This window comes from Aythya ferina, assembly GCF_964211825.1.
Source record: "Aythya ferina genome assembly, chromosome: 6".
Classification (NCBI taxonomy): Eukaryota; Metazoa; Chordata; class Aves; order Anseriformes; family Anatidae; genus Aythya; species Aythya ferina.
Genome location: NC_140303.1, coordinates 6,428,592 through 6,443,604, shown reverse-complemented (window position 1 = coordinate 6,443,604; position 15,013 = coordinate 6,428,592). Strand labels below are relative to the sequence as shown.

Genomic DNA, 15,013 nt, shown 5'->3' with positions numbered 1-15,013 from the left:
TAATACTTTCTGTGTACGTAAGAGGACTTAACAGGTAAAGTCTTCTTATGCAAGTTGCATTTTGTACTGCTGTACTGTATTTATTAAACCTTTGCAACAGAATTGTAAGGTGTGTAGCGAGTAGAGCAGATATCCTTCTATCTAACATTTACAAAACTGTCATTAAACAAGTAACTGCTTTCCATAGAGATACCTCCTTAGAAACTGCTTTCCTTTCTAAAAAACAGACCTAGAGTATCTGGACAAGAACTGTGAATGGACCCCCAACATCCCAGTTTCTATGAAAACGGCTTATTCATGTATTTTAAATACCACAGGCATTGTGGTGTAAGGTCCACCTTCAAATGCTGACCGTCATGCCAAAAAGATCAGAAACCCTCAATTTGTGTGCACGGTAAAAATACATAGCCCACTGCTGTGTATCTTAGATGAAAAGTGGTGTTTTTATTGATTTATTTTTTAGCAATTGTTTCAAGTGCAGAAGTCCAGATTAGCCACGTAACATTCATGAATACGAACTCCTAGATTTTCTGATGGCTGCGGCTCTAAATAAGTAATACAACATGAGAAGACATGCCAAAAAGTACCATATCGTGTGTGTTAACGCTGAAAGTTGTGAATGTAAGAGGGTCAAAGTACAGAATGTTACATATACAGTATGTGTGCAGTTGCATATGCATGTTAATAGACATGACTTGAGTTCAACAAATATAAATATAATGTCAAAAATTTGACTCTGTGCCATTTGTTTCAGGCAGTTATTTGGCAAAAGACCAGGGTGTCAGATCACAAAATGGCCTGTATGTCAGTTCTGGGAACAGCCGTTATGGGCAGTATGGTACCTTTTCAACACTGCTGTGAAGATCCTGAGGTGAGTTTAAACTTCCTTCTCCCAAATCCACTTAAAGCCTGTCAATGAGGAGCTAAATCAGCACTCAGAAAGGAGACTTTCAAAAAGAGAACATTATCTCCAGACTGACGTCTGATTAATACATTTGATTCTCTCACAGCTCTCTCTGTAAAATTAATTGGTTTGGTGATTGAAAATGCACTCCCAGAATCATCTAGTCAGGACTCATGTGGCACTGATCAAATGGCAGTAAAAACAGTTGTGATGACAAATGCAGAATTGCTGATTGCTCAGAGCTGTCTAAGTTAGGATTCCTGGCCTGCAGGCAGGTTGTGCTTTGATTAATAACTAGGCATTTATATCGTTCTCATCCTCGTGGCCTTTTAGCCTTATCTTCTAAAGAATATCTCCTCAGTTTCAGTCAGGGGCACTTCAACAGTAAAATAAACGTATACTTAGAAGGCAAGTTGTGCAAAATATATGATAAACCTATGTGTCAAGGAAATACTAGCTAGCTTTCAAAAATTCTCATGCACATAACTTTCTTTGCTCCTGTTGAAATTGAAGGAGCTCCCCACGATACTGTCCTTCATCTAATATTTTATTATTTTTTTTTTACTCCCACTTTTGTCTCAGACATTTTTATAAAGGAGAGGCTTCCTCCTGTTGAGCCTGGAAAGTTGATTTTTTTTTTTTTCTGTGAAGTCAGAGTGGCTATTAAACACAATGCCATGCTGGAAGAAACTGTTTATTCAGACTTAAATCGTGAGTTTGTAAGAATGCCCATGGTGTCTGCACACAGGGAGATGTGTGGGGAGGGGCTGGGGGGAGTAGCCAAGTTGCTTCTTAGGGTTTACGAAGAAGTTTTTCCTGTTTCTGTCCGAACAAGTCTGGATGCTCTGCTCATACCTGAGCGCCCACTTGGCTGTGCCTCATATGGCAAGTGCAGGGAGCTCTGCAGGGAAGACATGGGGGTATTTAGAAGGGACTAGCTCGAAGGAGGCACTCAGGTTCTCACGTTACCTCTTTGCTATATCATGAGGCATCCATATTCCTTGAATAGAAGTTGGGGAACATTCCATCTCTCTCTCTGTCTCTAAATAGTGTGTAAAATACCACGTGCATCATTTATAGGTGTATAAGTGATCCATGCATATTGCACTTGCACAGATCTACATTCAGAAACTGTGGACATTTCTAAATTAAGCAGCCAAACACTGAAATGACAGAATTAAGCTTGCCTGCGTAACCCTTATCTTTCTCCCTTGTGTTCAGGAATTGGGAGAGGTATTCAATGACAAGACATATGCCAATTTTCCTTCCTATTAGACCCATGTCTCATTCAGTACACAGACCAAAGAGCAGCTCCTTAATTCTTTTCATTTCCTACTCGTCCATTATGTAGCTTCTTAATCCTTCACTGCGAAGTCTACTCTGAAGGCAAAATCAGAGTTGTTATAAACAACTTTTTGTAAGCTGTATCTTGCTAACCGCACACTTAAAACTTCTGCAGTGAGTGATCCCGGGGTTTGCAGATGGCTAGTCTTTTAAAACCTCTCCATTATGAGCACTGAATGAAACAAGAACATAGTTCAAGTTGGCCCCAAAGCATGGAAAAATCAGGAACTACTCGCAAAGTAGAAAGAAAACCAAAGAAAATAAAGAATTGTCAGCTTTTAATGTGCAAAACAGCATCTATGCTTTCTGCATCCCCATTCTTGGAAATGGGTGGATCCATTTTGGCTGAGAAGCTTCATTTGGGAAATTTTTGTAGTGAAGGGAATTCCTATGGAATTCCTAGGAATTTTCCTGTTGTGTGAAAGTTAAGTTTGGCAGGTACACAGGCCTCTGGGAAAAAGGTGAGTACTGTAGGAAGACATTGTCCGCTTAACACAGATAGATTTTAATACGTGTATGTGTTTAGGAATTAATATTTTCCAGTCTGTGCAATTCTGCCTTAATAATAAAAAAAAAAGTATAAGAAAATTCTAGTAATTACGACTACTTTTAGGATCGTTACTAACTTTTAACGAGCATACTGATATTCCACGTGGCTTTAAATAGTAACAGCAGTCAGCCATTTCTAAATATGGCAGCTTCTTAAATGTCTTATTTAGAGACTTTCAGTTTTGTTTTAATGTTGTCTGTATATAAAAATGCCGTTTGAAGTGAAAGATTTATACGGATATTTGGAAATTGGAAAAGGAATTTGAAGCATAAGGGAGGAACATTCAAAGAGGATGTGCTAAAGCTGCAGGACAAAATCTAGAAGTGCTGCATGTTGTTTTCTGATAATCATCCAAGAGATATTTGACACCTCTTTAACTTGACCAGTGGTGTTTGGTTCTGTGCAACGTTGCTGACCAGAACGCTCCAGCTTTAGCACAGATTGCTTGTTACAAGGTCAAGAGGGAATAAGGGAGCACATGAGCAGATCGCTGGTGTGACGTCGGTGAATGGGAAGGATAGGCCAAGTCCCAGGGATTTTAAATTCCGTTTCAAATGCATGATCACTCGGCTTTTAGTAAATACAAGTGGTTCTGCCAAAAGAAAAACTAACGAGGTCTGATTTCTGTCTTCTGCGATCCACCCTGCTACCAGAATATTCTCCAACCTTTCCCGTATGTCCAGAACCTCAGCCTCTGCTGTGCACCGGCCCCCACTGTTCCCGTTCCTATTTGTCTGGGCAACCTGCAGTGGGGCAGCACATGGGCAGGTCGGCGAGCCAGTGCTTACGTGCTGCTGGATCCCGGCTTGTGAGAAGTCACAACTGCCTTTTCCGCAGTAAGGCCGTTATCCCGAGGCTGCCCTCTCCAAACAGCTGCCAGTTATCACAGAAATTGTGGAAACGTAATATCGTTGGGATTTCTGCTTCTTCATCAGATTGAATTGAAATCGATCCAAGGGTTTCCAAGTTGCTCGGTGGGGGGGAGAGGGGGAGGCAGTGGGGCAGGCAGCACAAGTCATCGCTCTCATTTTGACAGGGAAAAAAAAAACACACCCAAAGCTAGAAGAGCTTAGCAGAGAAGTTTTAAACCTTGGAGTTAATGTTAGGTACTGGAATCGCGTGATTTGTTCCTGGGCTCCTTGGCAGGGCTGGGTGCTCACAGGTTCTGCTGAAGGCTGGGAATCGTGGGTGCTCAGCACTCTGCAAAGTCAGATGATTTGGATACAGGTGCTGTAGGTAAATTTAGGTGCCCTCCATAAATGCCTGCTGATGAGCTATTTAAGGTGCTGTGGGTAAAGAAAGGGAGGGATTTTGTGTTTTGGTGTTCCCAGTTAGAGGTAGCTCACTGCTGCCTTCGCCAGCATGGGCAGCACTGCACGCCTTGAGCTTCTTGCAGGCGTGAGGTTGGCAGCCCTGCAGTCAGCAGGCCCAAAGCACACGCTCACTGCAGCAGCCCAGTGCAACTGACAGTCCAGATGGGAAATTTCTCAATCGGTTGAATCAAGGGTAATAGATACAGAACCATCCATCCCAATCTCTTTTTTAAAGTGCTTTTGAATCATACACGTAACTCTAAAGAAGTGGTGCATGTGTTTGAACGACTGGGACTCCTGTGAATTGCACTGTAATGTTGCACCCCTAAATAAAAAGCTTTTGGGGATTCTCTTTTAAAGACTTCTGTACTGTATTTGTTTTTCTTGCAGATAAATCTTTCTGGATTTCTCCCAAAAGCTGAGTCAGACAGCTCTCTGACATGTCTGTCAGGTTCAGAAAGGAGTTTCATTTTTATAAACAATCGTCCGGTTCTTCAGAAGGAAATACTGAAGGTAACATCCTCTAGCTTCTTATTCAAGGAATAAAAACATGATTTCTTTGAGGACAGAAAGGGCTCTGCTATCTGCAATATCTGCCCACATGAGATAAGTGGAGTACTACATGTGAAGCATTTACAATAGAAACCTCATCCACAAGTCTGATGCTCCTGGTATCTCAGCTCTGTTACGTTCTCTGCAGTGACTTGCAGCCACAGAGCTGGAGGCTATCCTTACGGCTGCTTGAAAAAAATAAGAGCACAGAATAATTTATATTAATGCAGCAGAATCACACCTGGGCAGTTTTCCATGAGGGAGCTCTACATGGTTTCCTGTAAGAGAATTTTCCTGAAAATAAAATTTTAATTTTGTTCACTTATCCAGCAAATCTGCTTGCTTTCCCTTTAAATCTGTGTATGCATTGAATAAAAATGAAAGTGATAGTGCAGAGGCATTGGCTACCGCTAGGCATTGTGTAGGCAGAATTTGATACTCTTGGGTTTCTCACACTACTGAACCTTGCAGCACCTCACTCGGAGCAGCGTTGCTGTTCTAATCCTTGCCCTCCACAGAAAATAAAATTCCATTCATGCTGAAGTGTACATGTAGGTTTTAAAGTGGAGACAATCGAGTAGGTTTCAGTTGGCAGTTTTGTGGATGTAAACCCTGAACTTGTGTTCATATCTTAAGTGACAAACAAGGCTAATCCTGTGCTCCGTGGCCACGCAGTAATTGATCTACCTGGCTCTTGCTGGAGTTGAAAGCTCAGTTTGGATCCCATGTAAGAGACGTCTTTTTAACCAGAGCAGAGGCTAGGTGGGGTTCAGATTACTGTAATACAAAGTAGAAATACATGGCCCTTCATTTAGGGCTGTTCACATAGTGGTGATGGTGATGCCTTTTATTTTTGTCCACTTTTTAGTTGTGTCCTCTTATTACTGCAGTTCAGTGCCAGCTGAGAACAGACTGTGGGAATAGTAAGGTTAAAATATATTTTTTTTATGTTATTTTAATTTATTTTATTATTAAAATAATATTTTATGGTTAACTTTTATTTAAAAATCAAGTTTCAGAAGCTCTTTTATACTGTTAGTCTGTTAACATATTTTCTCCAGTATATACTGGAAAGGATCCACAATACAAGAGGAAAATACAAAGACCTTTATTTGATTGTTCTATTTTGCAAGACCTGCATTATGAAACAACTAAATAACTTTGTAGTTTTTTGACATGAGTTTTCAGGGAGATTATAGAGAAAACAGTAAGGGCAAGCAGAGTTGCAGAGAAATAGTAAGTTTATGAATAACCAAGTAGGAGCGTATCATGTCTTTTCTTCCAAAGATGATCAATGCATTCATTCAGAAGGTCAAAGTAGCTGCCATTAATTTCTTGGAATTTGCTCTTTTTTCCTTTTTTTTTTCTTACCTTTTTTTTTTTAATTGTGAAAACATGGAAACCACCAGTAACTCCCCTTTTGGTGATTATTTTGACGTGTATATATATATCCACACAGATCTTTTTAGCATTGCATTAATTTGGGGGGAAAATACAGTTATGATTTTGTAACATCTGTGCCTTTGTGTCTCTTTTATTGCCTGTACTGACATCTCTTTGCTAAATGAATCTGTAGTTAATTCGGCAGTACTACAGTGCGGCGTCACACAAGGACAGTACCCGCTTATACCCTGTTTTCTTCTTGAATATTACTGTACCTGCATCTGCTGTGGATGTGAATTTAACGCCCGATAAAAGTCAAGTTTTACTGCAGTATAAGGTAATTTGTGTCTAATTCTGGTTTTGAGTTGACAACTTTTTACTTACGTACGTATAATAAGGGCTTCTGGAACTGCTGAAATGTTTGAAGGTAAACAGTGCCACTGAAGTCTTTGGGAGGATTATTTGAAACTAATTTCCCAGTTGATTTCAAAGATCGCTTATGTGCTGTCACATACATGTGGGTATCGCTTTGCTTCCAGATGGCTGTGTAGCAGTGACTGAAGCTAAATGGAATTATGATGTGTGCTTGAATAAATCTCATGTTTAGTTTCATAATTACACTAAGTAATAAACTTTTCAAACACTGCGCGCATTAGGGGAGGAGGAGATGATTTCTACCAAATGTAATAATTGCCATTGCATGTGTAAATAATTGTTGACATCACTTAAGTTTCAGGACATCCAGTTCGTGCTAACAGGACTGGAAATTTGAACAGTATATGCCTGTGTTTTATATGTTATGTTGTGATAGATGTTCCATAAATTCCGTTTCACTTCTTGGCACTTGATATGTGAGTGCCACAAAAATGAAGAAAGCTGCAGTGGTAAGGCTGTTATTCAGAGTGATGGTAGGTACTCACACCACTGAGACTGTCCTTGTCTTCAGTGAAAGTTTTTGTGCTTGTCTGTGCAAATGTATTGCCTGTTAAGTGCCACTTGTATTAAAATTAACATAACTTTCTCACATTTGTTCTAGCTTAAAACTTTCTTTAGCATTACAAAAGGGTTTGTTTGTTTTATTTCCAATTTTTGTTGCAGAACTGTCCTGGAAGCTCTTTGCAAACATGCTTGCTAAACTGGGCTGGTGTTGGTATTTCTGTCCTTACTATAAGCTTCTAACACTGTGTTAGGTGGAAATAGCTTCACTTGATACAGTTTGAAGCAACTGGTACGCTGTGTTATAAGGAAAGCAGTTAATCGCTCTTGTAATACCGGAGTACACGAGTGAAGCGGAGCACCTCTCAAGAAATATTTGAGGTGAAAGGTGTCTACTGCAGAGTCTTTTGGGACATGTGTGAAAAATTGAACTGCAATAATCCGCCCAGATTTATTTGAAAAATATTATGAGCAAGATCACTTTGTTCTTTATTCTCAATATCTGTCAGTTATTATGTATTCTTTTTTTTTATCGTTGTGTGTGCTTTTTCTGTAATTTTTTTTTTTCCTTTTTTTCTTTCCCCTCCAGGAGTCTGTCTTATTTGCTGTTGAAAATGTGTTGAAATCACTCTATGGGCCACTACCTGCTACGGTCTCTGGTGAAGCTAATAAAACAGATGTTACCTCAGAAGACATGTTTGTTCATAAAACAGGACAAACAGATGTGGTTGTTAATGAAATGGAACCATCTGGAAACAATGATCTACATGCTCATACTTCATTCCTTTCAGTCAGCAGTGATGTGCAAAATCGTCAAGCAGGAAAAAACACAGAGATCTGTTTAAATCATCAGGCATTTTGTGGTGATAATATACGTAGTCGCCTAGAGGAAAAAGAGGTTCCTAAGAGTGATGCCTTTCAAGACGGTTCCTTAAATTTATTGTGTGAGGAGGAACAGAATGGACAGAACACAACTGCTAGTCCAACTCGCAGGGCTCCAATGGAACCTGAATGCAAAAAAGCTGATGAGCATCTTTTGAGTTCTGATAATACTTGCGAGATGGAAAAGAATGAGGAAGCCTCAGTACCTAAAGACTTACCTGAAATCTCTGCTGATAATTGGAGTATGGGGAATGGATTTAAAGACTCTCTAGGAGACAACCTGGAACCTGTTAAGATTTTAATTCCTGAAGTTGGAGGAGCAGCTAATAAGCAAAGCGAACATACTGGTGAACACAGCTGTGATCCACAAATGCCAAATCAAAGTATAAGGAAAACAAATGTAATAAATGATAAAACAGGACAAGTAACTGCTTATGACTTAATTAGTAGTCGAATAATAAGGAAACCAAAGACTGCATTTGCCCTCTTCACCCAAGAATATCGTTCAAAATTGTTTTCTGAGCACCCAAAGACTAGCATGAAAGACATCCTGTTGAAAATTGAAGAACAGTGGAAGAATTTGAATGAAGAGGAAAAGAAGAAGTAAGTTTCTAGGCTGTATCTTGCTTCTAAATCTCTGGTAATTACCAATGAGCAAATGAGTCATTTGCTGTGAATAAAATATATATACATATATGTATATAACTTCCCAGTTACTGATGAAAAACAGAACAGAAAATTATTTTTGGCTTTTCAAGAACAGCATTCATCTAGTAAGTTGTCATCTTTTGCTGTGCGCAGATGTGCGCTGCTGAGCTGAGTTACTCATTTTGCCACTGTACTTGCCATGCGGCAGTTAACTAGGGACGGTTTTGATGAGTTATTATGTAGAGCTAACAGCCAAGAAATGTACTTTTTTCAATTGTACAAACCTCAGTTTTTTAAGGGCTTGCTGTATATTGTCACTTCAGATGTAGCATCAATGAAAACCAGCCCCGTGGTGGCTGAGGCACTGTATAGTTCCTCCAGAACTTTTTCCAACCAGCAGTTCTTTTTTATTGCTCTAAAGTGAGAATTCTTTTTCAGGGTCTTTAGTACTTGAACATTTGGTAAACTCCTTTCCCCTAAATTTAGTACGTATCCCAACCCAGGCTACCCCATTATTGTATTTATAAAACCCAATCAAATGATACAAGGAATTTCTTTATCCCCCCAAACAGATACTGCAGGGCTGGTTCAGAGTATAGTACAATTTGAATGCTTGTTTTTTTTTTTGTTTTTTTTTTTTTTTTAAGGGAGAGGTGGTAGTGGAATAGTTAATATGTGTATGTTGTCCTTTATGTGAAATTTATATTATAGTAAAAGCTTAATTAGAATAACAGATCTTGAGGCATCCTAAGACAGTTCAAAACATGGAAGGTGGATGTTTTCTTTCTTTGGTGTTTTTGGTTTTTGTTATTTTTTGGTAATTTTGTGAAATGTAAAACACTTTGGGGCATCATACAAAGGAGGAGGATAGCTCTGCAACAGTTTCACAAGCAATGATTTGAGTGCTCATTGTGATGGAGGCAGAAAGTGTGGGAAATGGAATTTGTTTTTGAAGAACAGAGTCACTGGCAGTGTTTTGAAAATGTATTTTCTTAATGTTATGGAAGCAAAGAGAGGGAATTAAGACCACTGAAGAAGTTACGTTAGCCAAACATTATAATTTTAAACGCTAATGAGAGATTTGATGGTAAGAAAGAGGAGCTGTACCTGCTGAATTACTATTAACCTAACTGTTTTTTCCTTGAACCCTGTACTACGTGACTCTTCTATTTGAAATCCTCTGCATTGTTCTGAACACCAGCCGTAGCAGAGTGAAGCAAAACCCTAATATCTAGCTTCTGATTTACCTAACGTAAAGGTCACCAAACAAACAACGTGCTCTGATCACAAAGCCATGCCTGTGAGAAATAGTGTGTTGTCCATCTCTGCTTCAGCAGAAAGCTCAATGTAATAGTAGAAATCCACTCCAATTATGTTTGTGCTTTTAATGAAGTGAAACAAAAGGTTCTGCCAGCTGTTTCAGAAAATTTTAATTTGCTCTGCTTTAGCTTTTGAGATTTCACGGTTGCTTTCCTGGTACAACTGTTATGTTTAAGAGTGTGCCTACAGATTAACGTTGTGTTAGTTCAGGAAGGAGACCTCTCCGGTAATGAATTTGTATCTTACATGCAGGACTGAACGCAGCATAGTCCAATGCATGTTAAAGTCGATGAAAAATTTCCCACTAGCTGTATCAATGCAGCTCAGCTTTGGCGTAGCTCTCTTCCACTTTTCATATTGCAAGATTGCCTCTGAAAATACCAAATACGAAGACATCTGCAGGTATCTTTTCCTTCAAGGCAACAATCCAGAGGAACTGTTGCAGGTCTGGCAGAGAGCTTAAGCCTTGCCTACCAGATACTCTGGATAAATTGGGCCACCTAGAGGTAACAACAAATGTCTATGCGACAGGGCTTCCACTGAGCACGCTCTCCCTCCAACTCGCTGCCACCCTTCCTGCAAGCCCCCTCTTTGCTAGGCTCCAGCCCTCCGTCCTCCTGCGATGAAGTCGCGTGTTTGGGTTGCAATGGGTGTGCTTGGCTTCAGCGTCCCTGTTTATCTCTGTGGCTTCTCCAGCAGGTCTAAATGAATTTAAATGCCTTTTGGGAGCAGCGCAACTAACAGATGTCTCAGAATGACATAGGATAGCCTTTTCAAAACAAGCCAGCATTTATTACTCAACCGGAATGTAAAATGTTATGGTCTTTAGGTTATAATAGAAGAGGAAAGCTTCCATGCATGTCCATGTTGGCAGCATCGCATATCCCCCTGCTTTGCACAGCCAGGATTTAATTTCGTAGACTCCCTCTGCTCTTACTTAACACAGCTTGTGTGCGTTTCTGGCCTTAATGTTTCTTGCGTATCAGGCTCAGGTAACGGGGGGAGAAGTCCATCCAACTGCCACGACAGGCAGCAGAAATTGGCCTGAAGGTGCAGGAAAGGTTCAGAGCTACACACGTGTTATCATGGGGCTAACAAATCACCTTGTCAGTGCCGTACGGGAATTCTTTGTGAGTATATTTGGGAGAAATATCACTCCAGGTAGTGTGGCCCTTGCTGCCTGTTGACAGATCGGAGCGTGCCCATAGCCTGTTGGTGACCAGGAACTAGCTCCTGGCTGGTAGCTTTTGCCTGCCTGATTTATTTTTAAGCATTTCGTGGCTTTTGTGTGCAGCTCATTTGCAAATCTTTTGGTATAGATCCCTTTGGGGTAACTATACTTGCTTAGCAATTTCAGAAAAAATATTCGTGAAGCCTTTATTTTAACCTTGTGGTCAATATGTGGGTAGGGGTCACCAGGTGGTCAGTGGCCATGCCTTGTATTCCTAGCCAGCTCCACTCAGATGCTGCCAGATATTAATACTAAATAACTGTATCAATAATTGGTATCAGTCCTTACATCCTGTTGTTTGTCCCCAGCATTTGTTTAGCAGTAGTAGCAGGTTCATGTTGTCCACCCGGAGGAAGCTGGGCTGCTCCCCTGAAAGCTGCATGTCAGAAGCACACGGTGACCAGCTGATAGGAGCAGTTCAAAGCTTTGTTTGGCTTCACAAAGGCAGGAGACACAGAAATAGAAGATGACATTTACTTCTGGTGAGAGTTTGAGTGCTCTGGGTTTCGTTATGTGATGCTGAGGGGTATTACATTCAGATACCTCTGCTCTGGACTTGTACACATCGGTGCAAGTCACCAGTTCTGGTCAGAGCTCACTCCAAATAGCTCACCTGAGGTCGGTAGTTTTATTTGTCTACTCAGTGTTAACAGTCTGAGGGACATCATGTTCTTTTTTCTTTTTTTCTGTTAGATGCTGAATATTTCATTTAGGTTTAAGCTGCAAGGAGAAAGTAATAAATTGTGGGATGCGTTTTTCTAAGTTGCGCCAAAGTTTCCTTTGAGACGAGGCTTTATTCTAGTCTTCCACTTCCCTCCTTACACCCAGGGTTTTGCAGATTTCCTTGGCTGTAGGTTTTGGAAATGGAGGCAAGGACCCTGACTTTACAGTCCTGATTCACAAAGCAGGGAAGAAACTGCTCCTGTTGATTATGCTTGCTTCTGGGGAAGGCCCTTGGAAAAAGCAAAGGTGTTCCCTAGCAGTTTGTAAACTGGCTGTTTTCTGTGGTTCTGAACAAATCACCGAGAGTCACTTGCAAAACCCTCACAGTCAGAGCTTGCAAGGCTAGAAATTTTCTGATGGGGGCCTAAAATGACAACTAAGGAAGATTTCCTTGGAAAAAGTGTTTTTGTTTTGGGTTATCTGTATCATTGAAAGCTCGGTGCTCTCGTAGTTGAATATTCTCCTGCGTTACGACTGTGTCTATTCAAAACAAAGTATTTATTGATCTGGTCAAAGCTATAAATGTATTCTGGAGAAAAAATTTCTGTTCAAGTGATTTCATCCATTCATTTTAAGAGGAGCAGATGTTTTTTATCTTAACATTTACTCCATATTTTCTAGGACATGATTTATTGCAAGAAACTATTTAAGCTGACTTTTTTAGTTAACTAAATATTGGTACCATATGTGAGTGCTAGCACATCATAATTAATTGCAAATGGTGACCCTTTTGTTGACCTTAATTTTCCAGTGTGCATACACATAATTGAATTAAACTGTTCCAGCAAGTAGCAATAAATAAATATGACCAGCTAAAATACTTATTTCCAACACTTACACATGAGAGTACTACCTTTTAGTGAAGATCGGGCTGCTCTGAATAACCTGCCAGAATTCAGAACATCAAATCAGGGCAAAAGAGGGAGTTAGCACATTGCTCCTTTGGCCTTCGAAAAATCAGGCTCTTGTGTAGGAGGGAAGCATAAACCTGGCGTCTCTAAAGCCTGAGCTATCTTCCTGACACTTGCAAACTCATTAAGAATCCATTCAGGTTGTAGAGGTTTAGTACGTAGCAATGGTTGCACTGTTCAGACAGCATTTAGAAGAGTTCATTATTGAGTATTTTTGTAAAAACAAATCTGTAAATTTATTAGAGTTCTGTGATAACCTTATTTATTCTGGATTCACGGGTTTTTATTTCTGTGGCTAATTGTAGGCCATGTGAAGTCAGTGTAGTTCTTTACCTTAACTGAAGCTCAAGGCTTCTGAAATGATTTAACCTCCATCCCCCTAGGCAAGCGCTTGGACTCCCCTTGAAATTCACATGGCTCTAGAAGCTGAAATGACTGTGTGAGTAGGGCTGGATGCGCCTCTGACAAAGCTCCTCCAAAAGCTGTGCATCTGATTGCAGATTTGAGTTAGGCCTTTGGGACTGAGGTCTAATGCAATCTGCTGTGGCTCTTGGTGCGATGCTGTAAGATGCAGCTCACTCCTCCCTGTTCAGTTGCTGAGGTTTTGCTGGCTGTAATGATGAAGGAAATTTTCCACCTCCTCCTGTCCACTGGGCAGGGTCACCTACCAATCCCAATCTCCCTCCCACCCCATTCGTAGTGGAAGCTTATTGATGTGGCTAATTAATGAACCATGGGGATTCTCGCCTATTTAGGGATGGGTTCCTTGCCTTTTGCTAGTACTGGAGTTGGAGTCTGGGGTTTCTTGCTTGGTTCAACTGGTTCATTTTCTCTTTTAAGCTATGAAATAAAAGCTGCTAAAGACCTGGAACGATACAACAGAGAGGCCAGTAAAGCTATGCAGCAAGCAGTGCACAGACCCACGAAGGACACAGAGAGACAGAAACCCAGGCTGAAGAGTTCCCTGTCCAACCAGCAGAAGCTTGACAAAATGTTCCATGCTCAAACTGAAAAGAAGCAGAAAGTTGAGCAGCCTCTGAAAACTGTGACAGTACCTTTTTCCCTGAGCTCCTGTAGACATCAGAGGCGTGAGAAAAGTAATTCAGCTGAACACGAGCTTTACCTGATCCGTCGTCAGAGCTTTCCTGATATCTGGATATTCGCTACGGAAAAAAAGCTGATGTTGCTGAATCCATATAGGTTGGAAGAAGCCCTGCTGCACAAAAGATTGCTGAAGAATCACCAGCTTCCAGTAGAGAAACTGGACAAGCCAATCGTGTTAACAGACAGGTAGCGTACAAATGAGCAAAAATCTGTGTATTATTTAAATAATTGATGGTTAGTTAGAGTAGGTTTGTATGGCCCTGTTTGCTGATTCTGTGACTATTTTAATCTGAAAGCATACAAAGCATAAAAATATGCTCTTAGAGATAAACAAATGAACAAATAATGAGCAGGCCTGGTCATACTCCAGTTGAAATAAGTATGAGTTTTGACCTGTTTGGCTGGTAGTGCAGTGAAGACAAGTTTCTTCCCCCAGAGGGAAACTAAATCCTGCACATTTTCACAACTTCACTCTAGCTAACTTTCCCCACGGATTAGGGAACGGCTGATGTAATTATTATTATTATATGTCTAAACTTGGTCATTCTTTAAGATACATGAATAGTTGATGCTTTATATTTCTTCTTTGAGCAAACTGCTTTTTTCCAAATACTTTTAAAAATTTTTGATCACTCTCGATGCCTTAACATTTTTAGTGCATTTTTCTCACAGTTTTAATTTTCAAATTCATTATATTTTTTAACCTTTTGGCTGTTTTTTCTTTCCAGTATTCTTGGTGGATCTCACTATATGTCTGCTCTTTACAAAATGCAGAAGGATTACCAGAGATTAAAGGGATCAGCTTATTTGACAGATCCAAGGCTTGTAGCAAATGGATTCCAGATAAAAATGATTGAAGGTATGGTGGTTTTAAAATCTTTTAGTCTTACAGGGGCTTGCTTATTCTGATTTACTGAATTAAATGATGTAGATCTTGTTGTTCAACATCACCTTATCATTTAAAGCACTGAGGTCCTGCCATCCCTAAGATTGAGAATGTAAAAGACGTTTAGATATAGAGCTCAGGGATATGGTTTAGTGGAGGACTGGTTAGTGTTAGGTCAGAGGTTGGACTTGGTGATCTTGGAGGTCTCTTCCAACCTAGATGATTCTGTGATTCTTTATTGCTTTGTTAGGACAGTAATTGTCTACGTGGAACATTGAGTAATAAAAACTAGTAACTGAAAACATGGATAAAAAAGGAAAGGTCTG

At 40.1% G+C, this 15,013-nt stretch overlaps 1 protein-coding gene across 6 annotated transcripts in view; it reads left to right on the top strand.

Moving 5' to 3' along the window:
• The window catches only part of PMS1 (PMS1 homolog 1, mismatch repair system component), a 43,720-nt gene that overhangs the window by 18,749 nt on the left and 9,958 nt on the right, over positions 1-15,013 (top strand). For all 6 annotated transcript variants that reach the window (XM_084522905.1, XM_084522906.1, XM_084522904.1 and 3 more), the window contains 6 exons: positions 755-871; positions 4,502-4,624; positions 6,240-6,383; positions 7,572-8,467; positions 13,538-13,987; positions 14,530-14,660. In XM_084522905.1, coding sequence (XP_084379031.1) covers positions 755-871; positions 4,502-4,624; positions 6,240-6,383; positions 7,572-8,467; positions 13,538-13,987; positions 14,530-14,660 — 1,861 coding nt within the window. The remainder of the gene's footprint in view (positions 1-754; positions 872-4,501; positions 4,625-6,239; positions 6,384-7,571; positions 8,468-13,537; positions 13,988-14,529; positions 14,661-15,013) is intronic.